The 23102-nt window shown below is 39.6% G+C and overlaps 2 protein-coding genes across 6 annotated transcripts in view; one reads left to right on the top strand and one right to left on the bottom strand.

Annotated features, from left to right (window-relative positions):
* Window positions 1-10420, bottom strand: part of RPAP2 (RNA polymerase II associated protein 2) — an 81225-nt gene extending 70805 nt beyond the window's left edge. For 2 of the 3 annotated variants that reach the window (XR_010842252.1, XR_010842251.1), the window contains exons 1-5: window positions 10272-10362; window positions 9480-9525; window positions 2729-2843; window positions 1002-1100; window positions 726-791 (exon numbers count right to left, since the gene is read on the bottom strand). Coding sequence is in view for 1 of the 3 variants with exons in the window: in XM_059082392.2 (XP_058938375.1) it covers window positions 726-791; window positions 1002-1100; window positions 2729-2843; window positions 9480-9525; window positions 10272-10344 (399 nt within the window). In the remaining 2 variants the exon portion in view is untranslated. Of the gene's footprint in view, window positions 1-725; window positions 792-1001; window positions 1101-2728; window positions 2844-9479; window positions 9526-10271 lie in introns of all 3 variants that reach the window. The other variant, XM_059082392.2, reaches the window with a different exon arrangement.
* A 67-nt stretch (window positions 10421-10487) lies between these two features.
* The window catches only part of GLMN (glomulin, FKBP associated protein), a 51535-nt gene continuing 38920 nt past the window's right edge, over window positions 10488-23102 (top strand). Inside the window, exons 1-6 of one of the 3 annotated variants that reach the window (XM_059082446.2) lie at window positions 10488-10611; window positions 11431-11506; window positions 12144-12269; window positions 18973-19092; window positions 20362-20470; window positions 21918-22158. In XM_059082446.2, the coding sequence (XP_058938429.1) occupies window positions 11468-11506; window positions 12144-12269; window positions 18973-19092; window positions 20362-20470; window positions 21918-22158 (635 nt within the window). In that variant the 5' untranslated portion in view covers window positions 10488-10611; window positions 11431-11467. Of the gene's footprint in view, window positions 10661-11430; window positions 11507-12143; window positions 12270-18972; window positions 19093-20361; window positions 20471-21917; window positions 22159-23102 lie in introns of all 3 variants that reach the window. The other 2 variants (XR_010842253.1, XM_067042604.1) reach the window with 2 other exon arrangements.

A 23102-nucleotide genomic window follows, 5' to 3' on the forward strand; every position in this document is an offset into this window, starting at 1 on the left:
AATAGGTGTCAGTTTTCATTATTTCCATAGGGATAATTAATCACGCCAGTACAATTTATTTTTTAAAAAATCCATCCTTGGGCTTCCTTGGTGGTGCAGTGGTTGAGAATCTGCCTGCCAATGCAGGGGACACACGTTCCAGCCCTGGTCTGGGAAGATCCCACAGGCCGTGGAGCAGCTGGGCCTGTGAGCCACAACTACTGAGCCTGCGTGTCTGGAGCCTGTGCTCCACAGCAAGAGAGGCCGCGATAGTGAGAAGCCCACGCACCGCAATGAAGAGTTGCCCTCGCTCGCCACAACTAGAGAAAGTCCTTGCACAGAAATGAAGACCCAACAGAGCCATAAATGAATAAATAAAAAAAAAAATTTTTTTAAATCCATCCTTTCTCCACTGATCTAAAATAATCCTGATGTCATATGTCCAGTATCACTACTGGACATATGACATCAGGATTATTTTAGATCAGTTTCTGGCTCTCTATTCTGTCCTATGATTCACTCGCCTGAATTTGTGCCAATATCCACTTTTAATTTTTAAAAGTTCATATATTAAGTAAAGTGTAAGCAGAGTTTTTTTTTTACACCTTGAATGAAATATTTATAAATGAAAAACTTTTAACATGGCTATTTTCTAAAAGGCAAGATTTTAAACAGATATTTTTAGAATTCCATTTAGTATAATATTAAAAATTAACTGCCACATTGAAAATAGCCTTTAAACTTACCTTTCTTTCAGTAATATCATAGACTTTATTGGTTTTGGTAGAAATTTTATACTTCTGTTTTGGTACCTAAAGAAAAGAATGTATAGCTTACAGAAGAATTCAAATAATAAACATGAACTTTACAGTTAACAAGACTAAGTCATCTACATATCATATCTTTGGCTAACCCACATCATTAGTTCAAGACCTCAGTTTCACTTATTGTTCTTTCTACACAGTATTTTGCTAAATATAAAAATTAAAAGTCTACATGTTAAAAAAAAAGTAGTTACTTACAATTCCTAGCTTCTTCTCACATAAGGGATAGCCGCAGAGTTTGATAATAGAACGCTCATCCACGACATCACTATAATGAGCAGGTGTGATGAACTTCCCCTATAAAGAAATGAGAGGGGCATTTCCCCCACCAGATTATTGGAAAAGCTTATTTATCAGCTCTTTAAGCCTTACCGATCTCATTTGAAAACACAGGGATCATAACAGTACCTATCTCATAAGTTTGATGTTAGAGTCAGAAGAGAAAATAAAGGAAAAGTACTAAAAAAAAAGTGCTTCTTGACACATACTAAGTACTCAGAAAATGTTAGCTATTATTAAAAAAAAAAAACAAAAAAAACCCCAAAACAACCCACAAAGCCCCCAAAATTTCTGCCATGGTAGACTATGCATCCTTGTAGTTTATACAATTCATGAAATAGTTCTGAGGCAGGAGGAAGAAGTAATGCTATAGTGACTGCTATACCAAAGGAAAATATTGATAGTATATTTTATTTTTAAAAAGTATTACTTGGGACTTCTCTGGTGGCACAGTGGTTAAGAATCTGCCTGCCAATGCAGGGGACACCAGTTTGAGCCCTGGCCCAGGAAGATCCCACATGCCACGGAGCAAGTAAGCCCATGAGCCACAACTACTGAAGCCCGCGCACCTAGAGCCCGTGCTCTGCAACAAGAGAAGCCAGCGCACCATAACGAAGAGCAGCCCCCCGCTCGCTGCAACTAGACAAAGCCCGTGTGCAGCAACGAAGACCCAATGCAGCCAAAAACAATTAAATAATAATAATAAAAAGTATTACTCAAAAATAAACCAAATAAAATAATAAGATATAATTTTACCTATTTCTAAAAGCACAATCTGAAAAACAAAGTATACTAAAAGTGTCATTGTGACTCCTAAACAAATTTTTGTGCAAAATCTTCTATCTTCTGAAAAAACTGTACGGAACAGTGAGGTGATAGTTATCAGCTAATACCAAATATTTTCCTTTGACATTTTCATGTTCAAATAATCTCAGTTCTTGAGACAAACCAACATTTCTGGTCTGTCTTTGCCTTTAAAGTCATCAAGTATGGAGATCCTGATGCAGTTACCTATATGAATTTAAATATTGTCATATTTATATTCCTCTTGTTTAGGAAAATCTCTAAGCCACACTAAGAGTTGTTTCTGCAATAAAAATGCTGAGCTTTAATTTTCCATTTCTTTTTTCTCTTAAGGATTATGAGGATATAACAGATATTTCCATTCAAGTTTTTAATGCAATAAGCCATTAAAGAAAACAAAAAAAAGTTTTTTAATGCAGATGATAATTCTCTTGTTATGTGTTAAACTATAAATGGTCTATATTTCAGGTTTTTAAAATATCAAAATTAATAAAATTACATTAACAAAAATAATGATCTTCCATTACTAAAACAGGATAACATACAGAATATGAAAAGTGACATGGGGATCAGCAGTGCAAAGCAATGAAAATCAGGTGAGATTAGCAGACTGGTTAAAAGAACTAGCATGAAGGGGTAAAATATGCATGTTACCTCTCTTTAGTGCATTTTTAAAGTCACTATAAAATAAGGAATGCATAATAGTTGATTATTTTTAAATGCATAAATTCTATAGCATGTAGCTGACAATAGATTCAAAGATTTCAATAATGCAAAGAAGTTTCACATTACACATATTTAAAGATCTTATACTACAAAAGTAATAATTTATCAACACATACACACTCCCTTAGGAATTCTTCTGTAATATTCTCTTCTAAAAGCTGTTCAACCATACGTAGAGCTTTTCTCTCAAACTCAATCTTCTTTCTGACAACTGCTTCTAGTTCGGCTTTCCTAAAATTAAAAATATATATTTTTAATTTAAAGGTTATTCTACCTATAAGTTTTAGCACAGCTAATTTTCTATATTTTAAAATACAACACTAACAACTTACTATTTTGCTATTTAAGTTAAATGTATATTTTTATTTTTATTTATTTTTTTGCGGTACGCGGGCCTCTCACTGTTGTGGCCTCTCCCATTGTGGAGCACAGGCTCCAGCCACGCAGGCCCAGCAGCCATGGCTCACGGCCCAGCCGCTCCACAGCATGTGGGATCTTCCTGGACCGGGGCACAAACCCGTGTCCCCTGCATCGGCAGGCAGACTCTCAACCACTGCGCCACCAGGGAAGCCCTAAATGTATATTTTTAAATGCTGTTTCTTTTGATCCAATACTTTTCAAAAAGGAAACAAGCTACTTGTTACACTGCACACATTGATATCTGCCATAACAACAGGATTATTTGACTTCCAGAGCTCAGAGGACAAGGAAGAACTTAGAGTCTCCTACAGAAAAGAAAATGAGGGGAAATCTTTTTGCCAGTTAGGGTTTATACTCTATCACTCCTGTATGTACCTAAAAATGGAGGTTTTCCCCCTGAAGTCGTTAGAAATCAGAAGTGACTGCAGAGGTAAAAGAGGATTTCGGCTGTTCTTATAAGTAAAAATTTCTCTGCGCTAATTCTCAAAAGTTAAGTAGTGGCTGGCCCAGTTTGACAGGACAGAGTCATATTTGCAAAGAAGTATTTACTTACTTTTGTTGTAAAGTCTTATTAAATAACTATATTGATATGACTATATAGTTTAGGAAAACAACAATCTTCCTAGGAGGGCTGGACCTTATGCTGGCACCAGCGGGACTCTGTCAGCCTTTGCTGGCCCCATGAATACACATCATGAATATAAAAGCAGAGGCTATCTGATCAAACAATGGCCCTAGGACAGTGGTTCTCAAGTCTAGCTGCACTTTAGGATCATCTGATGAGATTTTTTAAAAAGATACCATGCTTAGCTCCCACTGCAGGCTAATTAAATCACAATCTTTGAGGATGGGGCCTGGTTACTGGTGTTTTCTTAAGTGTTCCAGATAATCTTAGAGGTAACAGGGTTGAGAACCACTGCCATGGGACTGAAGATATCAACTATCTTGGTGACTTATTTGCTCCTTTCCTACACTAGTTTCTACTTGCCTACCAGAACAACCTTTGCTGCCCTCTTGGACACTGACTAGGCTCTCATACCTGGACCTAGAATGTACTCACCTTTTCTCCCTTCCTTCACTGACTTCCAAGACTTTAGACCCTAGTTCCTGGCCTGGAGCAATATGTCTTACAAAAACAATTTGGAGAAATGATACAAGATTGCCAGCTGGGGACAAATAGGGACATTAAAACAAGAAGAAACTTGCAATTAACACCTGTTCTCCCACCACTTCATAAAGACCAATCTTACGTCAAATATGTAAAAAAGACATGGACAGAGATTAAAAGACAGTTCTTTGTATTGAATATATATATTCAGCTTTATGACAAACATTATTTTATTTTTCTCATTGTGCTGCCTACCACTAAAAGCTATGTCATATACTAAGATCAAAACAGAAGATACATTAGGAGTTGCTAACTTAAGCAGTTAATTACCTCAACCAGCAGGAACAGCTGCACTCCTCTTAACTGATGGATACCTACAGCTGTTTCCCATGGATAGCCCTGTCTCACTGCTGCCCTCTAACCCAAATGACAGGTAGTGTTGTATATGTCAGTGGTTCTCAAACTTTTTGGTTTCAGTGCTCCTTTATACTCTTAGCTTTCGCTTTTATAGATTATAGCTGTTGATATTTACCATGCTAGGATTAAAGGTGAGAAAAATTTCAAGCATTCATTTAATAGGAATGCACCCATTAGATGTTAACATATTTTTTAGAATATTATTTATTTTTGGCTGCACTGGGCCTTTGTTGCTGTGCGTGGGCTTTCTCCAGTTGCCATGAGCGGGGGCTACTGTTCATTGCGGTGCATGAGCTTCTCATTGCGGTGGCTTCTCTTGTTGCGGAGCACAGGCTCTAGGTGCACAGGCTTCCGTAGTTGTGGCACATGGGCTTAGTAGTTGTGGCTTGCAGGCTCTAGAGCACAGGCTCAGTAGTTGTGGTGCACGGGCTTAGCTGCTCCGCGGCATGTGAGATCTTCCCGGACCAGGGCTTGAACCCGTGTCCCCTGCATTGGCAGGTGGGTTCTTAACCACTGAGCCACCAAGGAAGTGCTTAACATATTTTTAAATGAAAAATTTATTGTGAAGAGCGGAATTATTTTATATTTTTGCAAAGCTCTTTAATTTCTGGCTTAATATTATTCACCTGGATTGAATGTAGAAGTATTTTTCAGTTGGAATAAATTTATGAAGGATCACTCCTTTCAACAACTAGTTGGCTACCCCAAGGATTTTTAATTGTTTCATCATCCTGGGTGATCTGCTCAAAATACATTTCAGCTTATCTGTATTCTTCAAATCGTAGTGTTTAGAATAAAATATAATCTCCTCAACCTTGTGGTCAGATCCATGTTGAAGAGGGTTGCAAATTACATTATCATTATTAACTAAACTTTACTTTTGTATTTGGTTGGCCAAAAGGTTTGTTAGGTTTTTTCCATAAGATGGCTCTAGTAGCACTTAGCTGTCTTTAACTTCATTCGAAACAATTTTGTTAGATTGTATGTGACAGCTGTCATATCAGCATACATAAAACTTATCAAAATTGGTGAATTTTTGTGTAGCCATTGTAACATTGAAGATGGAAGAAAAAAGCAACATTTTTGGCATATTATGTTTTATTATTTCAAGAAAGGTAAAAACACAACTGAAACGCAAAAAAAGATTTGTGCAGTGTATGGAGAAGGTGCTGAGACTGATCGAACATGTCAAAAGTGGTTTGAGAAGTTTCATGGTAGAGATTTCTCACTGGATTATGCTCCACAGTTGGGTGGACCAGTTGAAGTTGACAACAATCAAATCGAAACAATAACTGAGAACAATCAACATTATACCACGCGGGAGATAGAAGATACACTCAAAATATCCAAATCAAGTCTTGAAAATCATTTGCACCAGCTTGGTTATGTGAATTGCTTTGATGTTCGGGTTCCACATAAGTTAAGTGAAAAAAACCTTCCTGACCAGAACTTCCCTGGTGGCACAGTGGTTAAGAATCTACCTGCCAATGCAGGAGACACAGGTTCAAGCCCTTGGTCCAGGAAGATCCCACATGCTGCGCAGCAACCAAGCCTGTGCACCACAACTACTGAGCCTGCGCTCTACAGCCTGCAAGTCACAACTATCGAAGCCTGTGCACCGAGAGCCCATGCTCCACAACAAGAGAAGCCACTGCAACGAGCAGTCCGTGCACCACAGAGAAGAGTAGCCTCTGCTCACGGCAGTTAGAGAAAGGCCGCGCACAGCAATGAAGACCCAAAGCAGCCAAAAATAAATAATTTTTTAAAAAACACATAAAAAACCCTTCAAAAAAACAAAAAAAACCCCTTCTTGACTGTATTTCCGCATGAGATTCTCAACTGAAACGTAATGAAAACATTCTGTTTTTAAAACAAACTGTGACGAGCAATGAAAAGTGGATACTGTACAACAACGTGGAATGGAAGAGATCATGGGACAAGTGAAATGAAACCACCACCAACCATACCAAAGGCCGGTCTTCATCCAAAGAAGATGATGTTGTGTATATGGTGGGATTGGAAGGGAGTCATCTATTATGAGCTCCTTCCAGAAAACCAAACAATTAATTCCAACAAGTACTGCTCCCAATTAGACCAGCTGAAAGCAGCATTCAATGAAAAGTGTCCGGAATTAGCCAACAGGAAACTCATCATCTTTCATCAGGATAACACAAGACAGCATGTTTCTTTGATGACCAGGCAAAAACTGTTACAGCTTGGCTGGGAAGTTCTGATTCATCCACCCAATTCACCAGACATTACACCTTTGGATTTCCATTTATTTCGGTCTTTACAAAATTCTCTTAATGGAAAAAATTTCAATTCCCTGGAAGACTGTAAAAGGCACCTGGAACAGTTCTTTGCTCAAAAAGATAAAAAGTTTTGGTAAGATGGAATTATGAAGTTGCCTAAAAAATGGCAGAAGGTAGTGGAACAAAAAAAAAAAATACGATGTTCAATAAAGTTCTTGGTGAAAATGAAAAATGTGTCTTTTATTTTTCCTTAAAAAACTGAAGGCACTTTTTGGGCCACCCAATAATATTTCCTAAAGCCAAGTCAGTATAATCATGCTGCTCCACAGGAGAATACTGTTCAAAACAGATCTCAAATTCATCTGATTTCTCCACTCCCAAATGATCACTATCCCTAACATCTTACAACTTTTAAAACTTAAATTCTACTACTTTAGTAAAGTTTTCCCATCTGCACTTAGAAAATATGAATTTCTCACCATGGCCTACCAGGTACTGTTTGAATGGAACCCGCCTCTAACCTTTTCCTATGTTGCTTTCTTCCTTTGCTCAGAATGCTGCATACCACCCTCAGCATCTCTCCTTTTTTTTAAATGACTAAGCTTTTTCTTGTCACACATATTGCCACTTCTGGCCAGAGGTCTCTCCTCACTACTCTTGGTCTGGTAAATGCCTACTTAGCCTTCAGGTCTTAGTTTAATTATTACTTTCTTGGAGAAGCCTTTCCCTGAAAATCTATCACCCTTCCTGCCAACCTCCAGCTTTACTGGACCCTGTTTTTAGTTCCTCCATCACAGTCTTTTCCTTTATAGCACTTATCATAATTTGTAATTATGTATTTATTTGTGATAATTTAATTGGTATTTCTCTGTTCCACTAGACAGGAACTGTGTGTATTCTGTTCAAAATCATATCCTCAGAGCCTCTGAAACCATACAACTCCCAGAAGAGAACATAGTCAGAATGCTCATTGACATACAACTCAGCAATATTTTTTTGTATCTGTCTCCTACCACTAAGGAAGCAAAAGCAAAAATAAACAAACAGGACCTAATTAAACTTAAAAGCTTTTGCACAGCAAAGGAAGCCATCCACAAAACAAAAAGACAACCTACTGAATGGGAGAAAATATTTGCAAATGATATGACCAATTAATACCCAAAATATATAAACAGCTGATACAACTCAATATAAAAACAAACAACCCAATTAAAAAATGGTCAGAAGACCTGAATAGACACTTTCCCAAGGATATATACATGGCCAACAGAAACATGAAAAACTGTTCAACACTGCTAATCATCAGAGAAATGCAAATCAAAACCACAATGAGATATCACCTCACACCTATCAGAATGGCTATCATCAAAAAGTCTACAAATAACAAATGCTGGCGAGGATGTGGAGGAAAGGAATCCCTCCTATACTGTTGGTGGGAGTAAATTGGTACAGCCACTATGGAAAACAGTACAGAGGTTCCCTAAAAAACTGGAACTAGAACTACCATATGACCCAGCAACTCCACTCCTGGGTATATATCTGAAGAAAATTACAACACTAGTTTGAAAAGATACATGCCCCCCAAGTTCATAGCAGCATTATTTACAATAGCCAAGATACAGATGCACCCTAAGTGTCTGTAAACAGATGAATGGATAAAGAAGACATGGTTTATACATGCCATGGAATACTACTCAGCCATAAAAAAGAATGAAATTCTGCAATTGGCAACAATGTGGATGTACCCAGAGGGTATCATGCTTAGTGGAGTAAGTCAGACAGAGAAGGACAAATATTATATGAGATCTCTTATAAAGAGGACAAACTAGTGGTCACCAGTGGGGAGACAGCAGGGGGAGGGGCAAGAGTGGGGTATGCGATTGAGATATAAACTATGTATAAAATAAATAAGCAACAAGAAGGTATTGTACAGTACAGGGAAATTTAGCTATTATTTTGTAATAACTTTACATGGAGTGTAATCTACAAAAATATTTACTCTATGTTGTACATCTGAAACTAATATAATATTATAAATCAACTATAGTTCAATTTTAAAAATTTAAAAATCATATCCTCAGGGCCTAACACACATCTGGCATGTCTTACATTCAGTAAATAATTTTTCAAAGAATGAGTAAATTAAGGCCAAAGCCAATACTTTATAAAATGATACCTTATAGATATGTATACTTCAATCATCCTCATAGACTATATCTATTCTAAAAACCTTTTGTGACATGAGATAAAGCCTTTTTAGGAGATGCCTATAAACAGTACAGGACTTTTTGCTGAAAATATGGACATGATGTAAACAAACAACAACAACAAAAAAGGTTTCTTGGAGTCTCTGGCATATAATGCAAAAAAAGAAGACTATGTGAAGAGATGAAAATAAGTACCTGGTTAATTCAGAAATGTTTATTCCCATTGACATCTTCTACAGATACTCATACCTTCACCAGCAATCTAAAAGTGTCCATTGGACTTTCTTAAGGCATGGAGTAGGGAAAATAACAATCTATGTGAGAATTTATCGTACTTCCCAGAGCTTCCCCTTCTCTCAAAATAATTTTCTCTGAGGGAGCACCCATTATTGTTTTTAAAAATGGTTCAATTAATATGTGATTAACAGATAAGTGAAAGCAGCTGTCTGAGTAGTTCTCATACCTTTTAACAGCGTCTTCTTGTTTCAAGGCACTTGTCTGCTTAGTACCTACAATTAAAAGAAACAAAAAACAGTAGGTCAAGTCTACACAAACACACCAGGTTACAGGACAGATTCTTGCCCAAATAAACTGTATACCATCTTTTCTTTTCCACACATTTCACTTCCAATCCTGTGTGAAAATCAAATGAAATGGGAAGGGAATCCAATTTGGTTTTGCAAACTAATTATTTTTCTTGGTTAAAATGTATCTCTCTCAGGATTGAATTTTTTCTTGTATCACAGTTGCATAGCTAAGCACTCCTGAAAGTCCGAGATCTGGGCACTTCTAGGGGTAACCGCTCTCCGTCCCCCTAAATGTTCGCTCCCGGGTAAAGAGGGGTCTGACACCTCAGAGAAACAGGGCACCAAAGCAGCAGCACATCTGGAGGAAGGACGACGAGTGCCTGAGTCGAGGTCAGCTGCACTAGCCCTACCGACGCTGCCCTGGTCACTTGCCCACTCTGGCGACTCCAGCTGCGGGCTCCCAGGACCTCTACTGCTTATTCCCTCAGAGCCAGGAGCACAGCCCATTCTGGGGGAAATCTCGGAACACTAGTGTAAAGAGGTGGGGGTCTGGCCGAAGGTCTTTCCCAGAAGGCCAGAGTTCGGCGGTGGTAATCTCTCGGCCTTCTCTGCCGCGAAGACCTCCTCCCCTGCGGCAACCTTTCGGGAGCGCCCCGCACGCCTCAGTCTGGAATTCTGTTGGGGACCAGTTCTCAGTTCCAAACGTGGGAACAGGCTCTTCTTCCTACCTGCGACGTTTCGGGAGGCGCGAGGACCCCGGGCCTCGCGGCCGGCAGAGCACATCCCAACCCAGTCAGCCATGGGGAGCGTTGTCGACGTCGGAACCGGCCCAGGAGCCTATCCCCCAAGACTCCGCCTCCCGTCGCGTAGCGCGGGGCGGGGCCAGCTGGGGCAGGGCGGGGCCAGCTGGGGCAGGGCGGGGCCAGCTGGGGCAGGGCGGGGCCAGCTGGGGCAGGGCGGGGCCAGCTGGGGCAGGGCGGGGCCGGGAAAGGGGCCTGCTCTGCCGCAGGAGGAGGAGGAGGAGGAGGAAGAGGAGGAGCGCGGCGAGAGGGGCGAGAGGCCTGGCGGGTAAGTGGGCGTACCGGGGGTCCCGGGCGGCCGGGGCTCGCGGTGGACGGTGAGTTTCAGAGGACCCGGCGCCGCGGGCCGATCGCCCCCGCGAGGTCTGGGGCCCGAAGGCGGACGCAGGCGGGAACCAGGAGAAATGGCTTCCATTGGATGCCGCCTGCACGCGCGCTGGGGTTTTATCCGCCCTGGAGCGCGCTGCTGTGAGGATACGGCAGACCCCCACCCCTCCTGCCGGGGCGTGGAACGGGCCTTCCCTCCGGGGGAAACGATGGGCTGTGGAAACACAACGGTGTTGTCCTGAGGGCGGCCTGTTGCCTAGCCTCCGTGCGATACAGTGATTTCACTAGCTCGATTGATTATATTGGGGGGACTACATCTCGTACAAATGCCCCGGTTACACTTGAGGTGGAGGACATCTCAGCTTTCACCCCCTCCGGGTGAGCTGTGTTGCACTCCACTTTCTGTCAAGTGGGACGTTAAAAAATAAAAAATTCCCTGATGATTAGAACTGATTTCAGGCCCACCTTTCGGAGAAAAATAAGCCCTTGTAGTCCAAATTTGCGCTGCCTCTTGGGAGTACACTAGAGGATTTTTTTTTCCTTGAGTTTATCTTTCAAAATTATGCTCCAAGGAAACTTAAAAGATGAAACAGGAGGCTTTTAAAAAAAAATTTTCTTAGGCTAACATGCTAACTTTCAGTAAAACCATTTCAGGTTTAAAACTTTCCATTTTCTTTATTGGATTTATTAATCAGAATGAAACAGCTTATTAATATTTCAATATAGTATTACTGATAGTTAACAGTTTGTCTTATGTTAGTACATTTCAGCATCAAAACTAGGAAAAATAAGAAGGAATGGCTGTGGAGGAACTTCATTCCATAATAAAGAGATGTGTAAGTAATTTTTTCTTTCTTTTTATGAAGTTAAATAATCTTTCAAAATATGGGCAGAGCACAGATTACTTTTAATTACATCTGCGGTCACTCAAATTATTAATCTTCTTTAATCCTTTATTTTTTTATTTTTTTATTTTTTTTGCGGTACACGGGCTTCTCACTGTTGTGGCCTCTCCCGTTGCGGAGCACAGGCTTCGGACGCGCAGGCTCAGCGGCCATGGCTCACGGGCCCAGCCGGCAATGTGGGATCTTTCCGGACCGGGGTGCGAACCCGTGTCCCCTACATCGGCAGGCGGACTCTTAACCACTGTGCCACCAGGGAAGCCCCCTTGCTTTTTTTTGACCTATGAATAAATAGCATGAAGGCAGGAAGACATTGGAGTATGTCACTTGGAGAAATAATCTTTATAATTTTAGTACTGATCCTTCTCATAGATTTCTTTGGTACAGTGGATTTCAAGATAATTTATTAACGTATTTTTAGGCTAATCCTAATTTTCATATATACGCTTATGTGCACCTTATCTAGAATTTAAACATTTCTTTTTTTAGAGAGAGAGAAAATAAGTCAAGTAGTTATTGAATTTCCATTTGCCTAAAATTACTGGTTTTTTTGTTATTTTGTTTTTACCAGCAAATTCTAGAAGAGCAAGACTTTAAAGAGGAAGATTTTGGCCTGTTTCAGTTAGCAGGCCAAAGATGCATAGATGAAGGGCACATAGATCAGCTATTAGAAATTACTCAAAATGAAAAGAATAAGGTAAGTATAATCTTTGTATGTACTTTTCAGTCTTCACTAGGAGGAGAATAGCCACATGATGCTGTTATTCATCCATTTATTTTTTTCAGCAAACATTTAAGAATCAACTTAAATTTCCACAGTAGAAAACTGTGGAAAATAAAAAGGAATTAGGACTAATTACATACTTTAAGGTGCTTACAGTCTGGTGGAAGAGATAAACATGTAAAGAACTAGCAATAAGGAGGCAGAATAAACAGATACTTTACATCTGTTAACTCCTTTAGCTTCTCCAGAATAAGTGTTATAGTTGAAATATAAGTAAAATGCTTTAGAGGAGTGGGGATTACTTCTGGTTTAGAGATCAAAGTGGTATTTGAATTAGCAATTTACATTAAGAAATATAAGTATCAGGCAGGCTACATATTCATTTTTGGTCATCAGCAAATTCTTTTCCTTCAGCCAGGTGTATATGGGAAATCAAATATTAAGTAAGATCATATTTGGGGAGAGCTGGATGACCTTACTGGCCAATATCATCCAGCTACGATTGAGAAATCATTCTGCACAATGAGAAAGGATGTTTTTTGGATCAGGAATAGCTGGGACACAGTGTTGACAACACTGCCTAATTTTGTGTCTTTGAACCCCTCCCCCATCCCCACCCCTCTTCTTATATAAGGGAAGATCATCTTCTTTCCAGGAACATAATCCTTCTTCATTTATAGTCCTATTTATTTATACAGAAGTTTTCTTTGTAGGGACTTCTCTGGCGGTCCAGTGGTTAAGACTGCAGTTCCACTGCAGGGGTCGCAGGTTTGATCCTGCTCAGGGAACTCAGATCCCGCATGGTATGTGGCATGGCCAAAAAAAAAAATTTTTTTCTTTCTTTGTTGATATCACAATCTAGTCATGCTGGCCTAGGATTATATCCAGGGCACCTTGATTGTACTTAGGAGATTACTAAAACTTTTAAGTCATACATTGTTACAGAATCTCTTACTAGTTCAAAGGTCTTATCTCTTTTTATTTATAATTTTTTAAAATAAAAATTAGCACATTTTATTGAGTACATTTGGGTTTTTAAAATTTTTTTTAAAAATTTAATTAATTAATTAATTAATTGTTTGGCTGTGTTCGGTCTTCATTTCTGTGCGAGGGCCCTCCCTAGTTGGGGCGAGCTGGGGCCACTCTTCATCGCCATGCGCGGGCCTCTCACTGTCACGGCCTCTCCTGTTATGGAGCACAGGGTCCAGAGGCGCAGGCTCAGTAGCTGTGGCTCATGGGCCCAGTTGCTCCGTGGCGTGTGGGATCTTCCCAAACCAGGGCTCGAACCCATGTCCCCTGTATTGGCAGGCAGACTCCCAACCACTGCGCCACCAGGGAAGCCCCCAGTACATTTGTGTTTTGGTTTTTTTTTTTTTTCCGGTACGTGGGCCTCTCACTGTTGTGGCCTCTCCCGTTGTGGAGCACAGGCTCCGGATGCGCAGGCTCAGCGGCCATGGCTCACGGTCCTAGCCGCTCCACAGCATGTGGGATCTTCCCGGACCGGGGCACGAACCCGTGTCCCCTGCGTCGGCAGGCAGACTCTCAACCACTGTGCCACCAGGGCAACCCAGTACATTTGTTTTTGATATGTGTTTATAATACCTTTGTAGCCCCAAATAAAATAAATTTAATGTTTTCTTTAACTCCTTGATTTTTCCCAATTGCATTCTCAGAAGATTATCTTTGAGAGTACCTTACTTTTAGCTAATAATAAAATTAATAAAAGCTAATAATATTTATTGAGATCTACTATGTGCCAGGTGCTATCTTAGGTGCTTTACATCTTTTAACTCACTTAGTCTCTCCTGAATCCCGTGAGATAGGATTTTCTAGATAAGGGAAGAGTCACTGAATGATAAGTGATATGCACAAAAGTATCAGCTTTTATGTGGCATCGGGCATTCAGACCTGTGCATCCTGTTTCCAGAGCTCTTAACAATTCTGCTCTGCCTCTGGTTAGCACAGTGTAGCACTTGCAAGGAAGTTTTAGAGTAGAAGAGAGAGGACTGATTGTGAGGGTGAGAGAGAGTGAGGTGACAAAGATGATGGGGTTTCTAGCCTCTGAGAAGACAATACACCCTGAACAGAAACAGGCAACTTAAGTGGGAGAGAAAGTTCCCTGGCAGAAGACAAATAAGTTGGCATTGTTTGCCGACGTTGAGTTTAAGATGCAGCAGGCAATCAAAAAGTAATGTTTAGAGCTCAGTAGAGAAATACAAGATTAAGATGTAGATTTGTGTGTCACTCTTTGAGATTAGGTGATTGTGATAGACTTAAGCATAGTGAGGCTTAGCCTTGATAGCTTGAGGATCACCTTTGCAATGTGGTCTTCTAAATTCAAAGGTTCAGATATTGATAAGGCAGAGTTTAAAACTGCACCTTAGTTTACTTGCAGATGACACAATCAAGATTGATCAAGATTTACTATTAATCTCCTTTGTGTAAAAAAAATTTTTTTTAAGTCACAGGAATGGTAGTTTGTCCTAAAACACTACAGTGCAGGGGTTTTCAACATCAGCACTGTTGATATTTAGTAATTTGGAAAAATTATATGTGTTATAATAACATATAACATAAATTCCCGATTAATAAAGACCTAAATATTAAAAGTCAGGCCACACAAAAGATAGAAGAAAACAAGACATAATATCAAATCTTTGGAGAGGATAATTTGTCATGCTTAGAAGTAATAGACATCATTCAACCTGTATTTGTGGAACATCTGTTTTGTAACAGGCCCTACTCTAGATTCTGGGAATAGATACAGTAATGAACAAAAATCAGTGCCCATATGGATCTTAAATTCTAGTAAAGACAGATAAATCATTTAGTAGGTTAGAAAGTGATAAATTCTATAGAGAATAATGCAGCATGGTTAGGGGGATGGGTTGTATTGGGTGAAATTGCACAGAAATTTGAAGGAAGCAGAGACAGTCCCACAGTAAACTATGGGACTGTCTGGGTAAGAGTGTGCCAGGCAGAAGAAAAAACTAGTGCAAAAAGAATATTCAGAGTGATCAACGGAACTGACTATCCCATTAGATAAAAAACATGATTGTTTTGCTATTTATTTTTAAAAAATCAATTTAAGGCTTCATTTTATGCCATGTTTCCAATGTAAATCTTACTGAATAAAAAGAACGGCAATATATATATGTGTGTGTATAAGTATATATATGTATATATAAGTGTATATATATGTAAGTATATGTGTATATATATATATATATATATATATATTTCTTTTCTAATTTAAATGATTGTTTATATATCTCAAGGGGAAAACTGTTTTAGACCTTAAAGCACTAGAAAAGGGACCAAAGAAAAAAAATCACCGTATTTTGCTGTATAAAAAATTAGGACAGGGCTTCCCTGGTGGCACATCCGCTTGCCGATGCAGGGGACACGGGTTCATGCCCCGGTCCGGGAAGATCCCACATGCTGCGGAGCGGCTGGGCCCATGAGCCATGGCCACTGAGCCTGTGCGTCCGGAGCCTGTGCTCCACAACGGGAGAGGCCACAACAGTGAGAGGCCCGCATACCACACACACACACACACAAAAATTAGGACAATCAAAAAACCAAATGACAATTTGTTGTAAATACAGTGAAGTGAATATTAACATATAGGGACCTCATGCAGGTTGATAAGACAAACACTAAAACTTCCAGTTGATAAATAAAGATGTAAACAGATAGCATCTCCTCTTTTCCGAACTATGTATCCACATACCCTGACATTTTTCTGTTGCTAGTCCTCTAGGACATGTTATGTCATAGCACAATGCTGTTTCAGAGCCTTGAATGTATTTCCCACCTATCTATGCCTGATAAACTTCTGTTTCTTTAACAAGCCTTGGCATAGCTATCACCTATTCTGGGAAGCCTTTTTTGCCTTCCCCAGGTAGAAGTGACTGTTCTCCTGCTATACTTTAGCATTTTTAAATTAATTAATTAATTAATTAATTTTTGGCTGCATTGGGTCTTTGTTGCTGCGCGTGGGCTTTCTCTAGTTGCAGCAAGTGGGGGCTGCTCTTCATTGCAGTGCGTGGGCTTCTCATTGTGGTGGCTTCTGTTGATGCAGAGCACAGGCACTAGGCGCGTGGGCTTCAGTAGTTGTGGCATGCAGGCTCAGTATGTGTGGCTCATGGGCTCTAGAGCGCAGGCTCAGTAGTTGTGGCACACGGGCTTAGTTGCTCCTTGGCATGTGGGATCTTCCCGGACCAGGGTTCAAGCCCATGTCCCTGGCATTGGCAGGTGGATTCTTAACCACTGTGCCACCAGGGAAGTCCCTCCTGCTATAGTTTATACTCTACCTTTACTACCTTATAAGACTGGGGTCACAGAGTGGGTATTGTACCTATTTGTCTTCTTCCTAGATGTATTTTCTTTCAAACGAACCTAGAATGTAAACTCTATGAGGATCGATTTTTTTTTTTAAAGCAGCACTTATTTTTTTTTTCTTTTTATAATTTATTTATTTTATTTATTTGGTTGCCCTGGGTCTTAGTTGCAGCAGGCATGCTCCTTAGTTGCGGCATGCATGTGAGATCTAGTTCCCCGACCATGGATCAAACGCGGGCCCCCTGCATTGGGAGCATGGAGTCTTAATCTTAACCACTGCGCCACCAGGGAAGTCCTGAGGATAGATTTCTTATCTGATGTGTTTCTTGCTTTATTTCCTGCATCTAGAATATTCTAGGGACCTGACATATATGCTTGATAAATACTAATGAGTTGAAGTAGAATGCAGGCCAGAGAAATCGAGTATATTGTTATGGTTTTGAAAATCAGTGGTTTTGCTCTGGAGTGGCTTGTATTTTTTCCTTTGAAAAGTTCTTTATGAACTATAACTTAGATTTCTAAGTTTACAATGGGTAGTAGGGAATTTCTGTTTATTAAAGTTGATTTTGAAAAAGCCTAAATTAAGAAAGAGAACTTTAAAAAATAGGCCAGGGGAAAATGGAAAACGAATACACTTGAAGGGAAAAAAGAGTTTGGCTAGAAAACTGACTTTCCTGCCTTAAAAAGAGAATGACACCGACATTTCATTTTGCATTGCAACATTTTCTATTTTGCATTGGATTTCAATAAGCTGAACACTTACAGTAAAACATGTCACCAAGTTCTAATCACGAGAAGCAAATGACTGAAAAAGTTTTTCTACTTAATGGAAAATTTCTAGAAATTGTTACTCAGTCATAAAAATGTTCCGGTATCTCCTTTTATCTTTTAAGTCATCCAAAAGCCAGATGTTGAGAAATTGGGGTGAAGCCTTTCCCTTTGCTCCAAACAATTGGCAGCCTATAATACATATTTTTAAAAAAATTTATTTTTCACTGCGTTGGGTCTTCATTGCTGCGCGTGGGCTTTCTCTACTTGTAGGGCTACTAGTGGGGGCTACTCTTCATTGTGGTGCACAGGCTCCTCCTTGTGGTGGCTTCTCTTGTTGGGGAGCATGGGCTGTAGGCGCGTGGGCTTCAATATTTGTGGCATGTGGGCTCAGTAGTTGTGGCTCGTGGGCGCTAGAGCGCAGGCTCAGTAGTTGTGGCACATGGGCTTAGTTGCTCTGCGGTATGTGGGATCTTCCCGGACCAGGGATAGAACCCGTGTCCCCAGCATTGGCAGGTAGATTCTTAACCACTGTGCTACCAGGGAAATCCCTATAATACATCTTATTAAATAATTGCTTTGGAAAAAAAGAAAAAGAAAATCAGTGGCTTTGAAAATGAATGTGAATCACTAATTGTAAAGATAGACTTTTACTTGTGTAAGCATTCTGAAATATCTTTGAAAATAGAAGCTACTTGTTTGTAGAATAGAAAATTAATGAAGTGGTGTCCCCTTCTTTTACATAAGTTACATGATTATACTGTATTTAGAGATTCTCCAGTGAACTTTAAAAGGTTTGTGAATGTTGGCTGGATTTCTTTATGAATCGGGAGCAAAATTCTCCATGAAAATTAAGTATTGCTCATATTAAGCAAATTATCTCCCTTGTTGGAAATAGAGGAACTATTTATTTATTTAATTTATTTATTTTTAAAATTTATTTTATTTTATTTATGTTTTGGCTGTGTTGGGTCTCCATTGCTGAGCACGGGCTTCCTCTAGTTGCGGCGAGTGGGGGCTACTCTTCGTTGCGGTGCGCGAGCTTCTCATTGCGATGGCTTCTCTTGCTGCGGAGCACGGGCTTCAGTAGTTGCAGCCCTCGGACTCCGTAGCTGTGGCTCGCGGGCTCTAGAGCGCAGGCTCAGTAGTTGTGGCGCACAGGCTTAGTTGCTCCGCGGCATGTGGGATCTTCCCGGACCAGGGCACAAACCCATGTCCCCTGCATTGGCAGGAGGATTCTCAACCATTGCGCCACTAGGAAAGTAGTGCGCCTCTAGGGAAGCCCTAGAGGAACTATTTAAATCCTGGGAAAGACCAAATTACCTGGTTAAAAGTAAAGATCCATTTGCCTTTCCTCAGTGAAAGTATAAAAAACTATTTTAGAATGCTGTTACCTGTTAACAGCCAACCCTAGGAATCCATGGTGAGATGTCCGTGGATTCACTTGCCTCATCTTTCCTGTTTTAGAGGAAATTGTCAGCTCCTCCAGGTTAAGAAAGCTCACTGTAAGAGTCCTGTAGATGGCAGTATTTGCTTTATTGTACTCTGAAAATGTTTTTTACAGGTCATCATTAAGAATATGGGCTGGAATCTTGTTGGTCCTGTTGTTCGATGCCTTTTATGGAATGATAAGGAACATGATAAAAGAAAGTATTATTTTCTGATGCTTGATTTATTGGTAAAGGTAAGTTAACACAACTAGATTCTCTTTGTCATAGTACACAGCAGTATTTTATAGTTCCCTTTAATGTTTTTGGTGAGAAAGCTTTTAGTTCATGAAAGTATAGGTGGGAACTCTTTGGAGAAAAGGCGCATCCTTATTTATTGGATGGGCCAGTCCATTTCATTTTTCCCAAATTTTGTGGATGTAAGAATTATCTGACCTCATCTTAGACCCACTGATTCAGAATCTTCATAGAGAGACCTAAAAAGCTCTATTTTTTAAAAAGTAGCTTATTGTTCAGATGTGAAATTCATGCTTTAAAGAGGTAGTTTCAGGCCACACTGGTGTTTTGGCAACGCTGGAACTAAAATCAAATCTGAGTGTTCGTTCTTCTATGGTATGTTCCCTAAAAGAATATGAAAATCCTAGAATGCCAGTGATAACAGAGGAAATAAGAGTAGGAAATAGATTACTTGTGACTGTCAGCCTTAGATAGAGACTCTGAGTAAAAGGTTAATAGAGTTATAAGCCAAAAATGATGGTTACAAGAGAGAAATTCTAAGAAAAAGGACATTATAAGAAGCCACTTAGAAATCGCTGTAAATAGACACAAATACGTACTTGAAAAGAGGGAACTCCCTAGATATTAGTTATTAACTATGAGAGCTTTTAGAAAAACAAGGCAAGTAAGGCAATAAGATATGACCAGTCAGAAAGCAACGCAAAGTTTTGTTCAGGAAAAACAAAAGAGACTCTGTACTCATCTAACTACCCTGGCAGTATGAGACAGAAAGATCCCACCTGCTGGAAGCCCTGGGAGACAAAGGCAGCCTTCAGAGTAGACAGGCAAAGCCCAAAGGAAACCTCAGCTCTGGTGTTCAGGCTCTCCCTTCCCCTATTTCTCTAACCTTTCCATTAGTCAGGAATTTAAGTCTCTTAAATGTAGTTGTCCATTGGGAGACCCTTGACTTCTTGCTTTCACAGAATCTCAGACTCTGTGTTTTGCTAGTGTATTTTTTTTAATTTAATTTTTTTTAACTTTTTATTTTATATTGGAGTATAGCCGGTTAATAATGTGATAGTTTCGAGTGCACAGCAAAAGAACTGAGCCATACATATACATGTATCCATTCTCCCTGCTAGTGTATTTTTTAAAAACATCTTTATGAGGTGTTTTACTGTTAAACAAAAATAATTATACTATCTCAGTATATGCCTTTTAAAAATAATAATCATGTGGCTTTAAATACAACTTGTATTAAACAGGTTCAATTGTGAATATTTTTATAGTTATGTAATCCAAAGGAATTATTGTTGGGTTTGCTTGAGCTGATTGAAGAGCCCTCTGGAAAACAGATATCCCAAATTATTCTTCTTTTACTTCGGCCATTACAAACAGGTAATGAGTATATTGACATCTAAGTGTTTCTTGTTTTATTTGCGTAAGTGCCTTGATATTACTCCAAGATGTCAGCACTATAGCAAAGTTTATGCCTAATTTTTTTTTTATATATAAATGAATTTTTTTATTTTTGGCTGCGTTGGGTCTTCGTTGCTGTGCGTGGGCTTTCTCTAGTTGCAGCGAGCGGGGACTACTCTTCATTGCGTGCGCCGGCTTCTTATTGCAGTGGTTTCTCTTGTTGAGGAGCACGGGCTCTAGGTGTGCAGGCTTCAGTAATTGTGGCTCGCAGGCTCAGTAGTTGTGGCTCGTGGGTTCTAGAGTACAGGCTCAGTAGTTGTGGTGCATGGGCTTACTTCCTCCGTGGCATGTGGGATCTTCCTGGACCAGGGCTTGAATCTGTGTCCCCTGCATTGGCAGGTGGATTCTTAACCACTGTGCCACGAGGGAAGTCCCATAATTTATGCCTAATTATTTAGTACTCTGCTTAAACTAGTAATAGCAATGCCAGTTTGAATCCTGCTGCTCTTAGAAAGATGGCAATACCTGGCACAGAGATGGTACCCAGTAAATATTTTGTTGAATGTCATGCTCTTTTTCATGTGCTTTGTTGTGACCTATAGCTTTTTGCTTAACCTTCCTATCTGCAACTTATATTTAGAATTTTTCCCGTAGACATATTTAAAGCATTGCCTCTGCAGTGCTCAGTTTGATAGTATTGTGGTAGTCATGTATGTTAATTAAGAACAGTATTGGGCAAGGCATTGCTTAGCCTTTGCTTTAGGAAGTTGGGATTGGGAATAACAAAGGTACAACTGAACAATGAAACAAGTGTGGGAAGAAAAGTTTCCATAACTTAGTGCAAAAACAGTATTGGTAAGTAATGGGCTTTGGCAACCAAGGCAGACAGTATTTATGCATAGGAAGAGACCACTTTTTCATTTTATAACGTACATATAACTCAGAGTCTGGCAGAAGGACCCAAAAGCAGAAGCTAGAGTAAACTTATTTTAAATGTGAATGCCCAACAGCTTTGTATAACTTGAAATCTTTAAAGTCTTCTAGAAAAAAAATCTAATACTACTACCTTTCATTTTTACAGTGCTTTATAGTTTACAAGAAACTTGTTCCTATTTTATACTTATAACAACCAAAAAATATGGAAAGAAGTGTTTTCGTTTTAAGTATGTAACCTGTGGTATAAACATACCTAAACAAAATTTCATGGCATCTGTTGTAAAGTGCCACAATTGTAAGATGCTCCATTATTTTATGAACCCCTAAGAAGGAAAAAAATACTGTCAGTTAAGCTATATGTCATCCTGATATCAGAGTTGTCAAAATATGGGAGGGAAATATGTGTTGTACTTCTGCATTTATTGGACTTCTCCCATGTTTAGCATACTTGATGAGGCTGCCTCAAGTAACAACTTGGTCTCTGTTTTAGTGATTCAGAAACTTCGTAACAACAAGGCATATTCAGTTGGATTAGCATTGTCTACGCTTTGGAGTCAGCTATCTCTCCTTCCTGTTCCATACTCAAAAGAACAAATACAAGCAGATGACTATGGCCTTTGTCAGTGCTGCAAGGCCTTAATAGAGTTCACTAAGCCTTTTGTGGAAGACGTCAGTGATAACAAGGAAAACTCAATGGAAAATGAAAAATTAAAGGATGAAATACTGAAATTGTAAGTATATTTTTAAGAATAATTCATAATGGACTTAAGTGATAATTCAGTTATTTTATGTTTCTTTGTTTTATTTGTTTGCAATGGAAATTTAAATCTAGTTTCTAATTTTGAATTTTAGAAGAATATGGGGTTCAGTTGATATAACATGGGCATTTAATGAAGCATTGATATTTTTTAAAAAAAGGAAACCAAAATCCATTTGTTTAGTTTACTTATATTCTTCTATGGATTGCCTTTACTCATCATGGTAAGTGAATACTAGCAGTGAAGGGAATAGATAGGTGTAGCTCAAAGAATCTGGATTTCTGCAGGGGAATTATGTTTTTACTCTCCCTTTGAAAGCAGCAGAAGATGCACCAGACAGTTGAACTTCCAATTTGACAACAAAAACAGTAGCAGAGAACCCAGTAGCATTCACTCCAGGGGTACTGTAGACCAGCAGTCCCCAACCTTTTTGGTACCAGGGACCAGTTTCATGGAAGACAATTTTTCCATGGATGGGAGGGGCGGGAGGTGGGGGTTGGTTCAGGCGGTAATGCTAACGATGGGGAGCCATGGGGGGTGATGGGGAGTGGCAGACAAGCTTCGCTTGCTTGCCCGCCGCTCGCCTCTTGCTGTGTGGCCCGGTTCCTAACAGGCCGGTTCCTAACAGGCCGAGGACCAGTACCAGTCCCTGGCCTGGGGGTTGGGGACCCCTGCTGTAGACTATGTATGCACTGTTCAGTATGGCTGTCAAGCACTTGACATATGGTTAGTCCAAATTTAGTGCTCTAAGTGTAAAATCCTCCCTGTATTTCGAAGACTTGTTATTAAAAGAAATACCAAAATACCTCAATAATTTTTATACTGGTAACATATTGAAATAATGTTTCTGATATATGGGTTAATAAGATAAATATTTAAATTAATTTTTCTTGTCTCTTACTACTTTTTTATTGTGA

This window comes from Kogia breviceps, chromosome 1, assembly GCF_026419965.1.
Source record: "Kogia breviceps isolate mKogBre1 chromosome 1, mKogBre1 haplotype 1, whole genome shotgun sequence".
Classification (NCBI taxonomy): Eukaryota; Metazoa; Chordata; class Mammalia; order Artiodactyla; family Physeteridae; genus Kogia; species Kogia breviceps.